General features: G+C 42.5%; 2 protein-coding genes across 4 annotated transcripts; one reads left to right on the top strand and one right to left on the bottom strand.

The window, feature by feature from the left end:
* Positions 1-576: 576 nt before the first annotated feature.
* On the bottom strand, positions 577-4,529 carry LOC143212243 (uncharacterized). 2 transcript variants are annotated; one of them, XM_076430851.1, is made up of 3 exons: positions 3,365-4,529; positions 2,450-2,844; positions 577-2,370 (listed from the first exon to the last, which is right to left on the bottom strand). In XM_076430851.1, exons 2-3 carry the CDS (start codon positions 2,641-2,643, stop codon positions 1,215-1,217), a joined length of 1,350 nt encoding a protein of 449 aa, XP_076286966.1. In that variant the 5' UTR covers positions 2,644-2,844; positions 3,365-4,529; the 3' UTR covers positions 577-1,214. The 2 variants fall into 2 exon arrangements, with proteins under 2 accessions (XP_076286966.1, XP_076286965.1); XM_076430850.1 differs by lacking the exon at positions 3,365-4,529 and adding an exon at positions 3,061-3,345.
* On the top strand, positions 3,554-12,265 carry LOC143212228 (protein GPR107). 2 transcript variants are annotated; one of them, XM_076430792.1, is made up of 10 exons: positions 3,554-3,748; positions 4,188-4,298; positions 5,403-5,569; positions 5,642-5,796; positions 7,996-8,222; positions 8,300-8,433; positions 9,625-9,892; positions 10,176-10,448; positions 10,532-10,704; positions 11,022-12,265. In XM_076430792.1, the coding sequence occupies exons 1-10, from the start codon at positions 3,659-3,661 to the stop codon at positions 11,170-11,172; spliced, it is 1,749 nt and encodes a 582-aa protein (XP_076286907.1). In that variant the 5' UTR covers positions 3,554-3,658; the 3' UTR covers positions 11,173-12,265. The 2 variants fall into 2 exon arrangements, with proteins under 2 accessions (XP_076286907.1, XP_076286906.1); XM_076430791.1 differs by having other exon boundaries at positions 11,010-12,265.
* The last annotated feature ends 1,240 nt before the right edge of the window (positions 12,266-13,505 follow it).

Raw genomic sequence — 13,505 nt, 5'->3', positions numbered from 1 at the left:
GGAATACTTTCCAGGTAAAAGTACCTGGCGACTGGACTACTGGTGCAATCTATTCACGCAATACTTAAGTATTTAGTAATTTATCGAATATAAACGAATTTTGAATAATGTATGAAATACTTTGAATAATAAAGTAGCCATTTTTGCCATGCGATTTATTTCCGGGACTGGAGACTTTTGCTTAGAGGTCCGCAGACCAATTGCAATGCATGGGATTTATGTTATTATTGTAGGTTTTCGGGCTGAAGATGACGGCATCGTGATTAATTATGGCTGAAACAATACCAGATAAGGAACTGACGACCACTAACGCGACCATTCACCGTCAACATAGTCACGCAGATGGTCACGGTTTTGCATAACGGTAGCAATATCCCGACATAAGTACACGTAATCTTTGGTTCTGGACTGTTTTCTTAGTTTTGACACGCAATACTGCTCGGACAGTTACAATCGGAAAGTGAAATGCGACTACATATACTCGCAAGAATGTTCCGGCTGAGGATGGAGAAATTACGTGCGTGAAAGGATCGGTACTGATTACTGTGCATTACGTAGACAAAACGAACGAGTGGATGATGATCATAAATGCTTTTTATTTCTCTTATTATCGCATCGCGGCGTACATTATAGTTTCGACGGTGAATTATTTCGTAATAGAAAAATAGTAATCGCGTTTTATGTTAATACATTCATCAATGTTAACTCAATCACGAATACGATTAAAAAACCTATGCAAACCACACTATGTATCACTCGCACCAATAAAAAAGAAACATCATATAATAGGAACAATATATATGCAGGGTGTGTCGCGTAACTCTCTGGAATCGCTTCGATTACTTAACAATTATCTTAACGAAAACTATTTCGGATAAACCTTGAACGGCTTCGAGAAGAACATAATAATGAATGCGCAGAGGACACGCGAAGGTCAAGCTTATTTAAATATAGTAAAATGACAACTTCGATCATTTGAAGTGGCATAAATGGAAGCACTAGATCGAAGTGGTTCCAGGTACACGTTCTACCCCTATATAAATAACAAATGCAACAGTCTTCTTGAACGCGTTGAGCAGAGAACGATTTCTCATTCAGTTTTCTCGTTAAAATGCCTGACAATGAGGAACATGTATAAAATAATGTATCAAGTATAATGCCCGCCTAAATAGTAATCATTGGCTTCGATTAAAAAAGAAGGAATAACCATGTATTTATCCTCGACCTATAACTTGCACTTTTGAGTAAGCTCCCTTGCAACCGGAGCCTGACGATAACAAAATTTGCAGAGTTTCATTCACCTGATCTTCCGAAAGTTTTAAATTACTGTACGCCGCTGCGTCCGTTATGCACATTTTCAAAGCAGACTCTTTTAAAGGTTCGTAAGAGACGATAGATATGTCCATCAGTTTATCAGCGGACGCTTGGTTAATTTCATCGACGCTTTTCGTTAAATCTACGTTTCGTATGAGATGCTCGTTTACATTTTCGACGTTAAAAATCGCGAATATCGTGATGCATTTGTTGTTGATTTTCTTCAGCTCGTTAAACAACTGGAGAAATCCATGTAGATTGTTCATTTTCAAATTCTCCACGATCATCAACTCGGAGGATCCGACCGAATTGATTACATTTTTCCCGAACTCGAGTCCTATTGTCGCGTCATGCAGAGATATCTTTTCTTTCCTTGGGAAATTGTTTGCAATAATTTCGGTAGTATAAGATTTTCCAACGCCTGTTCCGCCTATGAGACACACGATCTTGAATTGGTCGATGTCATTTCGCAAAGCGTGTACAATACTTTTCACTGCATTTTCCTGTCCGTGTAATTTTTCTTTTAGCTGAACTATGCCATTCTCAAACAACACGGAACGATTGCAAACCGTGTATGTAACAGGGTTGAAGAACAGTGCAATTATAGCTATTACAATTGGTATGATGAATAAACATACTAAACCACGGCAGCACATATTTTTCCTTTTTCTAACCGGGCTCTTTGATATTGTTGCAACCAGTGGTCGCAGTTTCCTTTTTACACCTTCATAGGAACCTATGCTCTTTGTTTCTGTAGCATCGACTTGTTCAGTCTCAGGTGACGGATGCGTTGGCTTAGTGTTTGTATTAGTATTTATTAGCGGTTCATCGAATATTGGTATATCTTCTTTTGAAGTTTCTGTATTTTCAATTTCCATGTACTCTATATCGTTTGTTATTTCACCTGACGCAGAATTTGGCTTTTGTTTCACTCTACTACTGTTGTATAAATGCCAATCAGGTATTTTAAAAGCATCGGGACATGGTGCCGCTGTTTGCCACTCGTTTGTGTGTTCGTTCTTTCTATACAGAATACTTTCCGATATCTTCAATTGTCTGAAAGCAAAATGCAACTATATAAATTCAGAATGTAAATACGTGTACCTATTTAATTTGAAAAAGTATTAGATTTTACCTGGTGATCGCATCATGATCAAAAATTTGTTCGCAACTGTATTGCCTAACCAAACCAGGGGCATTTCCAGATTGATAAGATTGCGCTAAGTGTAACCGTCGAGACGATGGCAGTTCAGAAAAACTGAAAGCTCTGGTCAGTTTAGTATCACTGTCTGAATCTAACAACTTCAAAGTTGCAAAATGGTCTTCCATCGCATTATTAATAAATAGACTCGTTTTAAATAATTACTTTCAAATGTCCAATGGGACCGGTGAATGGAACATAACCTCAGAAGTTCCGCCGACGTTCAGAACTTCTTTCCTTCTCAAAATAAATATGCAATATTTATTTCCTAGTATAGTCTGCGTTAATACGATATCTATTTTCACGTTTTCAATATTCGAAACTTCTCACTGCAATTTTTATCCTAAATTATACAATAAATACGACACGGGACAGCTCATGCAAAAATATATTGGTGCTCGATGTTTTTTTTTATCTTGATCGTAACGGAAACAATTATTTTAAAGATAATGACACGAATGACGAGGAATGCTGACGAATTGTACAAAATAAATTGCAATTAAAATTAAAATTCATAAAGCTGTATTGATAAAAACAATAATTACCAAGATCAGTAATTCCTAAGATTTTTTATTGTAATATTCGCGCGCAGTTCAGTTCGTTTGTCGCATTGGTCCGGATCCGAACCCCGGTGATAAGAAAATATACCAGACGCAAAACTCGTCTTTGACGGACAGCATAAAAGCGTGGCAATATTTGAACTGTAGTATGATGGAAAACGATATTTTAAACAATAGCAAGATCTGAATATTGCTAAAAAATTACTTGCATCAAGTCGCACATGTAACCGAAAGATTGTATATAATCAAAACGAATTTTACATGCATTTTTATTGTTTTTTGTACTTACTAAAGAATTGAAACGGTAATCATGAATCTATGTTCACCTTGTACAAATTTACGTACGCATGCGTAATGAATGTCCCGTGTTTCAACGCTTCCTTCACAACGGACCTACTTGCGAGCGCATGAGCACTGAAAATTGCTCGTTGACCGCCGCCGGAGTTTCACCTCTGGTGTGCTCTGCGCCGTGGTCGAAGCTCAGTTTCTGCTCGTTTATCGACGGGCGAACATTGGACGTTTTCGGTGTGTAATTATTTAGTGTTTTCGTGATGTGACATTTCTCCAATCAAATCTAGCAAAAATGCAATCGAAACAACTACCGATACGATGCGTCTGGATGATGTCGATGCTCGTTCTGGCCGCCGCTAGGATACACAAACTCGAGATACGGGTTAGTTGAGCAATCCGATGAAACAACGCTCTCGTATATTTATCAGTTTTCCTTAGCCGCATCGATTGCCTTTAACCGGCTGATAGAACCGATACGAACGATCACGCCTAATCACGTTGTCGAAACGTTTCGCGTTGTGGTCCGCGGCAGTTCGGAGTTCGGACCTTTACAAATCCAGCGAAACGAATAACTCGGACGGAGCGTTATTGACGTTCGATTCGCGTGAACCACGTTCGCCCGACTCAAACTATGTAGAAGCACCCGTGAACAACGTAAATGGTTTCCGCGAGGAATCCGATAGGCAAGAAGTGACGTATAGGTTATAGTTGAACCGTGCCCTCAAGTTTTCTTTCCTGGCGTTAGTCATAGGTTACGGTATCTCGACACCTCCCCGTTCTCTCACGCCTGCCATGCCTTTTCACTTTTTTTCATGTTGCAGAAAGACACACGGCGGTACATAGCCCTTAGCAGCTTCGGCTTTTACAAGGGCGGCACTCTCGATGTAAATCTGACGAATTTCAAGGCTGAGCCCCTTGACGAGAATGCCGTGGTGAGTTATCGTAGCGTGGACGGTCGCGCGATACTACGCGTCGTCGTCCCCGTCCATTCACGGACACCTGTTTCCATTTTCTCTCATTCACGCCGCTAAATTGCCGCTGGGAAATGGGAAACGAACTCGAACGCAGTCTCGCAACACACGCTGCTCCCCGTTCTTCGTAACAATCGCATCGACGCGTTTACAGCCGTTTGTTTATCTGCGCGCGATCGACAAACAAACGAAAAATGCGCGCACCGAACGGAAAACGTGGCCGAGTCTACCGAGCGTAATGTAAAATTCTATTTCGATAGATTCGTTTAGATTTTTTCATGTAAACGTTTCTTACTATTTTACGAACGCGCAACGCTCCACCAAAAACGTTTTGCCATTTAAGGGGGTAGGCTCGTTTCTAGGATAAGCTCATTTCTCGATAAAGATCAATCTAAGCCGCGATCGCCCTCAAAAGTACTACTTTTACATTTACGAGGCGTAATTTGCATTATTCAAATAATGAAAATAATTCGAATACTATTCGAATAATGCAAATTACGCCTCGTTAACGTTAAAATAGGACGATTGTGGTCTAGATTGATCCGTTATCTAGCGCTTTTGACAACTGAAAAAGCCCGTGTTGTTATTAACGAGAAATGAGAAGGCGCGTCTCACACCCTTGCAATCCTGAAAACGAGTGTGAGCATCGCGAATTCAATTTTAATTAAACGGATCTCGAAATCGTAAGCTTTCCCCAGCGGTTTAGCGGGAAACATTTATTCATCAACCCTCGTACCGTGTCCGCGTCAGAAACGCTTTCAATGCATATTTAAGCGCGTTCAAATGTTTGTAATACTTCAAAGCACTATGCCGATGTATCTGTTATTATCTATTTTAGACGATCGATTTTTTACTTTCTCGAAACCGGAGAAAATGTGAGATTAACGCGAGCACGACGCGAGGGTTAAAATAAAGTCGACGAACGCGTTCCGTTTGCCGAGCTCTCTCGCAGCCGGAAGACGAAACGCTTAGAAGCCGGCTGACACGGAGAGCGTGTTAAAAATTAACGAAAGATCTGTCCTTCCTGTGTAACGCGTATGCTATGTGCTTTTTCTGGCGGCGCAGTTCGGATTCAGTTTGGATCGCACGCTAAGCGACGCGATGAACCCGTATTTAGATAACCACCAAGAGAGATGCGTGCTACAGGACGCTGCAAACTCGAAGACCGATCTCGAGCAAAGAGACGATAGCAGCGCCGTCATATATTTCACGATGGACTTTAAAAATTCGACGTAAGCGTTTTACGAATCACAGGGATTTCCGCTTTGCTACTTTCGTTGAACACGATGCGAACTCGTTTGCAGGCTGAAGGTGAACTGCAACCAGAACGTGCACAACGTGGAGATTCACCCGAACCGCAACATGGTGATGGTTTTGCGGAAAAGACGAGACACCCTGCCGACCACCGGGTTCAGCGATACCGTGCTCTTCCCACGGAGGAAACGGTATAGCTCGCACGGTGAGTCAGTATCGTCTGAATTGGCTTCATCTATTCCCTCGCAACAACAAACATCCTTGTAGAATCAATAGCCGAGCGAGCCTTCCGTGAAATTGCACGCGGTCGCGATCTCGCGGGGCCGTTCATTATTTAACGCTTTATTCACCTGCAGTTATCTAACAGTACTTCAAAATCAAGGATTATCGGCTTCTCGCTTTCCTCGTATAGCAACGAGTCATCCTCGCGATAAATATTTCGAACAGTATCCGCGAAATCCGAATCGTCCGGCGGCGGGTAAATTAAACAGCTCGATGACGACAGCGGCTTGATTCATAAACCATCGAGTCATCCGAGAGAATACAATCTTAAAAGTTGTAACAGAAAGTCGAGTAATGGCTTCCAGCGTGCGCGTTAATGGAGATGGGCTCGTTCTACCAAAACCTCGACACAAATCCTCGAGTTTATGGACTCGATGGTTCCGCTGTGCGGATTGATTTGATTTGTCAAGGCCCTCGGTTCCGCGAGAAATGTTTTCCAACTCTGTTGGAGGTCTCGGGACGGCTAGCAATTCTCAAGAATGCACTCGCAGAGATTTCCCCGAGATTTGTAGTTACTTAATCGTAAAGATGAACGGTACTGACCGAGGGGCGAGGGTTTACGAGGTGCGGGCGTAGCACGCTCTTCAATTTGGCAGACGGCCAAAGACAGGAAGCTGCCGGTAGACCGCGTGGAATGGGCGAAGCGTTTCTTCGCAACGCGTTCCAACTTCCGCAATTTCACCCATCCATCGTGTTATCAGCTCCGATTCGGGTTTTACGATTTTCCAGCGCGATTTTAAAAAGGATCATCGGCGCTCCTGCTCGTTCGTCTGGTAATTGGTCCGGCGGAATTCGGTCGATGGATCCGCGAGATTAAAATTCGTGCGCACCTTTTAATCGGTCGGCCTTCGATCGTTTCGCAAAGTTCTCGTAAATCCTCCGCGGTCTCTCCCGCCGATAACTCGAGAAAGAGAGAGAGAGAGAGAGAGAGAGAGAGAGAGAGAGAGATGACGCGCGTCGCGGATTATTCGGACAACATATTAAATATAAATGTCGCCGCATCCGCGAGTTATTTTAATCGCGGGTCGTCGCTAATATTAGCGGTCGAATCGTTCGTGACACAGGCTAACAGGTGGGACGATGGGAGCTTGGCACGAGCTGCAACGATCGCGACCTTAGGGTGTATACCTGTGCAATGCCTCATTCCCGGTGTAAATTTACCGGCGGCGAAATTTCCTGCGAAACGATCGCTGCGACAACCGCTCTCGTTTTCGCGATTGACTTGAAACGAACGTTTAATCGAGTAACCTTGATTCGTTCGTCATTCTTGCTTAAATTGATATCGCGATCGTTTCTGTATCGCTTGCTTCTTGCGTCGATCGTGCGACACTTAATGCGCTTAATTGATTGATCAGCGTCGATACAGGAAGAGGCGTCACGATCGACTCGTTGCACTTGCAGTCAGCTGCAACTCGTCTCTCTCTCTCTCTCTCGCTCCCGGTTTGACGCTATCTCGAAAAAATAATATCATTCCTTCTTTTTCCGATAAGATTCGTTCGATGAACGAGCATCGCGGATTAAACGGCGCACTGTCGCGTCGATCAACGTCAGAGTCTCTTCCAATGTCCAAAATTAAATGTATGTTCATCGGGACGGTGAGAGAACGTTCACCGAGTGCCGCCATCGCTCTCTTGTCCCAACTAAATACGAATGTGGTCGATATCTCGCGGAATGCGGGGTCTCTGAGCGACATCGGTGATCGAACACCGTCGAGATGAGAGACGCTATAATTAACGTAACTCGTCCTCAATCTTATAAATAACTCGAAACTCAAGTATTTTTGAGGGTCCGGTTAGGTAACGATCTTCTACAGTAGTCCATTTTATGTCAACGATCGCTCTCCGCCTCTCTTACGATCTCCTTGGCGTTCAATTAATAATCCGTGACTCGTTCGATAGAGCTAGACGCTTTAATAGAAATGAATGAATAAAACCCTTGCCCTCGCCACTTCGTTGCCAGATCCTCTCTGGCAGCGTAACCTTCTTACTTCAACCCGTTCGGTACTGTTGATGGATAATGAAACGACGCTGGTGCTGGTACCGAGGCCGGTGGATAAGCATTTCCCATCTATTGTGCCTGGTGGTAAGGTGGAAATAATAAATCGATGGTATCCCATTCGCAGGTGTCGAGAGATCGGTGGACGGGAACGAGTTTGAGACTCGATCGGAAGGCAGCGGATGCTCACGCGTTACGCTGCCGATGACCGTGCAGACTGTCAAGGGGGAGAAGTATTACAATACCAGCTTCAGCGTGTACGTCGGCAAGGAGGAAGAGGAGGGTCTCTATAATCTGTACTTTCACAACTGTCCCAACTACAAATACGACTCGCAGGTCGCGTTAGACTTCACGGTAAGATCATTTAGAGAACCTGGCGACTTTTGAAGCTTTCGTCGAGCAGCCGCGGTACTGATGGACATCGTTTCCAGGTACAAATATTGGAGACGAACGACCAGAATTTCCTCAGCGCCGGTGAAATGCCGTTGCCGGCTCTCTATTTCATGATGTCGCTCCTGTTCTTCTTGTCGGGTTGTTTCTGGGTGTTTATACTTAAAAAGAGCAAGTAAGGGACTCCTTTCGGCTTATGTACAGTGACTCCCACTAATATTCGGACACTCTTAAAAACACCATAACTTTTGTCATATTGGAATATACGACTTGAAATGTTTGGAGAAGTTGGAACAATTGGTTTGCTACAGAACGTGACAAAAATTTTTGAAAAAAACTGCAAGTTGTCGGAATTGCAGAGAAAATACGAAAAGTTGTATTTTTCAACTTTTTTATGTGGGCTTATATGGAAAATTTAGAAAACACGTTTCGTAGATCTGTATCAATTAAACATATTCTGAAAATTTCATCAAAATCGGTCGACGTTGTAATGAGCTACAAACGTTTAAAGATGGTAAAAATTGCAGTTTTCGCCAGTTTTCTATGAAACTTTCGCAGTGCATATAATTGATACAGATCTACAAAACGTATTTTTTAAAATTTCAATATAGGCCTATATAAAAAAGTTGTAAAACGCAACTTTTAATATTTTCCCTACAATTCCGACCAAATGCAATTTTTGAAATAAATTCCTTTTCACATCCTGTAGCAATCTAATCGCTTTAGCTTCCCAAAAAAGTTCAAATCGCATAGTTCAATATTGAAAAGGTTATAGTGTGTTTAAGAGTGTCTGTTGCGGATCGCGCGAGCTCCGCGGCGGTACGCGACTTATTATAGGCCAGGGGAGAGAGAGGTGACGGGGTTGCCAAAACCATAACAATGATTCTCTACCATAGAGGCTCCTCTTCACCTCTCCTCCTACCGTTCTGACTCTTCGGGCACAGCTGATTACCCGAAGAGTCAGTTGCTTTTCGAACTCCCGCTTCGCTTGAGCGGTTAACACTTTTTGCTACTTTAAAATAATCGCTTTGCTTGAGCTATTAAAATACTAAGGCCTTTGCACTTCTCTGGTCTTCTAGTTTCCAGCCTACACTGGATTCTAGCTTCTCTTGTTTAAACTTCTTACGTTCTAGTTTAAGTTAGTTCTAAGTGGTGATGGTTCGTTTGACTTCATTTGTAGTAAACTGGACAATGACTTGTGCTTTATACACTTAACCAACAGTGCTAGTGACATTAATTTTCATATCCTTCCACGACCCTTCTATTCCTTTACACTTTACAGTGTCCGAATATTTTAGTGGGAGTCACTGTATCTCATATACAGACGTTAGGAGTTTACGATGTCTAAGCGCTCCTTTCTGCTCAGGCACCCCGTGTTCAAGATCCACTACTTGATGGCAGTGCTGGTGTACTTAAAATCTCTGTCGTTGCTCTTCCACGGCATCAACTATCACTTCATACAGACGAAAGGGGAACACGTAGCTGCGTGGGCGATTCTCTATTATATCACGCATTTGCTGAAGGGTGCTGTACTTTTCATTACCATTGTCCTCGTCGGCACGGGCTGGACGTTCATCAAACACATTCTGGCTGACAAGGACAAGAAACTTTTTATGATCGTGATACCGTTACAAGTTGGTATTCCAATGTATACTCGGTTGACGCACGAGTACTGTCGCTTTTATTGGAAGCACAACTTTGAATAATGCTACTTCCGACTGCCGGCGACGATAGGCTTTATGTTAATAAGTTTCCGGTGGCTACGGTGATAAAATAGAATACGTTTGGAGCAGGAAGAGCCTTCGAGATAAAACTGCGGTTAGAATATAAGCGACAGGACTTGCATTTTGACTTGACGTCTTTCATGCGTGAAGACGGAGTAGAAGTTTCTGCTAACGATTTTTCCCTATCCGACAGGTATTAGCAAACGTAGCAGAAATAATAATCGAGGAAAGCGAGAAGGGAGACATCGAGCACAAGACTTGGCGAGACGTTTTCATTCTCGTGGACCTGCTGTGTTGCGGTGCCATCCTGTTCCCAGTGGTTTGGAGCATCAGGCATTTGCACGAGGCTGCGCACACGGACGGCAAGGCAGCTGTAAACTTACGCAAGCTCAAGCTTTTTAGGCATTTTTATATCATGATAGTTTGTTACATATACTTCACGCGAATCATAGTGTACTTACTCAAGGTAAGATCATCGTATTTCTGTCGCGTTGGTGTTGTCTTTTTCGAGAATTGCTCTGCAATCAGGTTTGCGATTCGTTTATGCAGATCACGGTACCTTTCCAATACGAGTGGCTCGACGAGATGTTCCGAGAAATGGCCACGTACGTCTTCTTCGTCCTCACCGGATACAAGTTCCGACCAGCTTCCGCGAATCCGTATTTCACTTTAACAAGTGACGAGATCAACCATGCTGACGAAGACGACGAGATGGACGTCGTGTGAGTATTCGTCTTGCTATTATATTCTCTTCCTTTTTATCGTTCTTAGTAGACTGCAGATTTGCATCGCGTTATAACGAATGCGAACCGCTGGAACACAAAATTGTAAAGATATTATTCTATCTATCTATGTATATAAAAATTGTAAAGACATGTTCCTCGCACTCAGAAAATTTCTATGCATTTGTAGAACTGTCTAACAACACGGACATCGTTATTAATTCGGCCGTGGGTCTCTGTTCGTTGCAATGATTGTTTCAGCGGATGTTAGGGTACCTTGTTCAGTTCTAACGTGACGGTCTCAGTCTTTTTTCCAGTGTGTCCGGCGGCAGTGGTATCACCGAGGGTCTCAGTAAAGTTAGCAAAGTTCCGAAAGTTCTGAGGCCTACGACCTCGGATGTTCCTTCGACAAAGGAAGAGAGGGACAGTCTGTTCAACAAAACGGATCCGTCGCACGAGTACGACTGAGCCAGTCGCTCGGAATCGTTCGAATCGCAGTATACCGATTTCAACATGGACGAGGAAGAGAGGGACTCATTCTTTCGTCTCGAGATACGCGGGGAGAGTGGCGGCAAGCGAAACATCCAACCGGAACAGTGTCTGGAAGCGATCGAACAAGGGTTGTCTCATCGAGGAAGCCGAATTGCCGGCATATTTCGTAATTGAACGATCATCTTTTCCGTTCGTTCATCGGATCGATTATCGAATTCACACACGGGATACTTTTCAGCGACCGTGAGAAGAAACCTTTCCGCGATCCGTTCCTTGAACGGATCCGGGGTCCGTTCGTCGTTGTACATTATCATTTTTCTCGGCTGCTTCGTTTCGTTTACGACGCACCAACGTGTTTTATCTTACAGCGTACTACGTTACCGATACGTCGCTCTCGTCTTAAAAAGCGTAATTAATCACACGGACTTTGAAATTCAGTGTAATCCGTATTTATTGGTAGATAATTGTACTAGATGTTGGAGGGAGATGTAATCTAGCGAAAAGGGGCCTCGGACGGGTTCGTTCGCGTTCGTTCGTCGAGCTAGAACGCGAACAACCGACGAGGGAGGGAAAGTTCCACGTTTTTTGATACGCGTCCTGCTGTAGCTGGTTTTCCTTAGGCATTTAGCGAAGCGATCCAAACATTTCCATTTGTTCTTTATTTTCTGTTCCCATGACACGGTCAGTCTCGTCTAACCGGAGAAAGGGGCCTCGCTGTCCGACGCGGGGCGCTATAGTGATTTTGTGATAAGGCGCGCGGCTCACCAAAAACTCAGCGTGCCGCGAGATCCAATTTTGTAAAGCACTCGATAATCTTTTATGTAGGAATAATTCTGGTGTCGAGGACAGAGACAGGTAAAGAAGGTAGCCGATAAGTTTCTAACCGTTCGACGTGTCCCCCCCATTTTGTAACAATACAGTCTCTGGTTACAACCATTATAATTACTATTGTACACGCGCGTTATCATCATTAATTGTTACGTCTGTTACTATTCATATTTTATTGTATGGAATTAAAGGGACACCCTACAAAATCAAGTTGAAACAATAAAGCAGATATTTTTATGAATATGCCGTCTAGTCTCATTCTCGTCGCTACGCTGCGCGAGCCACTCGAACGCTATACTGATCGATAAACTGCGATTTTTATGCGTTTATGATTTATTAAGGAAACAAAGAAATTTCCAAGTAGTCTCGTGCTACGGACAGGTTTTCGTTTTCATAAAGAACCGCAGATTACTGATCAACTATATATGCGATAAAAATAGTGGATATCATTTTTCTTAGACTTTATCGAGAGAAAAAGGGTCGAAAACTGATTTTTCTTTTTATTCCGTAGCTGCCCTGCTGGTTGAACTATATGAGAGAGAGAGAGAGAGAGAGAGAGAGAGAGAGAGAGCGGCGAAACCGCGAGGCACAGCGGGGGTTGGCGAGCGAAGCGAGCAGGGGGCGGAGCCCTCTAGTTGCAAATAATAACTAAACTTTTTATTTAAATAAAATTTTATTTCTTAATTGTAAATAAAAGATTATTTAATATTTAGATTAAGATGGAAATCAAATAAATAGCTTTTGGTCTTTTCTTATTTCTTGTTTAAATAATACATAATTAAATAATAAATAAACGTGCGATTTTAATTGCAAATAATAACTAAACTTTTTATTTGAATACAATTTTATTTCTTACTAGGGGGATCCGCCCTCGCTGCGCCTCGCGGGTTCGCCTCTCTCTCTCTCTCTCTCTCTCTCTCTCTCTCTCTCTTCTCCGCGCGCTCACTCCCGCTCTCGAAAAATACACACTGTCACGGCGCTGAATTTTCAGTTCCCCTTCGGAAGGCAACCCGCTTCTCAATTCTCGGTTCCCCTTCAGAAGGCAACCCGCTCGGCGTTTTAGGGCCTCAGAAACCACAAAATTATTTTATATAATAGAAGGATTAAAATCACACGACTATTTATTATTTAATTATTTATTATTTAAAAGAATCAGGGATGATACGTTCGAGCATCATCGAATTACGAAACGCAAAAATAAAAAAAAAAATTGAACCGACTTCGAAAAAACGCACTAAAAAGTATAAAATAATTTCCATTTAATTTATGTGAATACACACGAACTTAAATACAATACAATCTTTTCGGAGGCGGCGCAAATATATTATTTAAATATAAATATATTAGTATTTAGAAGAATTTAAGGATTTTCGTAATTTCCAGTGTCGAAAATTTTCAATTTTGCGCCGCCTCCGAAAAGATTGTATTGTATTTAAGTTCGTGTGTATTCACATAAATTAAATGGAAATTATTTTATACTT

Source organism: Lasioglossum baleicum, chromosome 9 (assembly GCF_051020765.1).
Source record: "Lasioglossum baleicum chromosome 9, iyLasBale1, whole genome shotgun sequence".
NCBI classification, from domain to species: Eukaryota; Metazoa; Arthropoda; class Insecta; order Hymenoptera; family Halictidae; genus Lasioglossum; species Lasioglossum baleicum.
The sequence above is the reverse complement of the archived record's forward strand: the minus strand, read 5'-3'. Positions and strand labels throughout refer to the sequence as shown.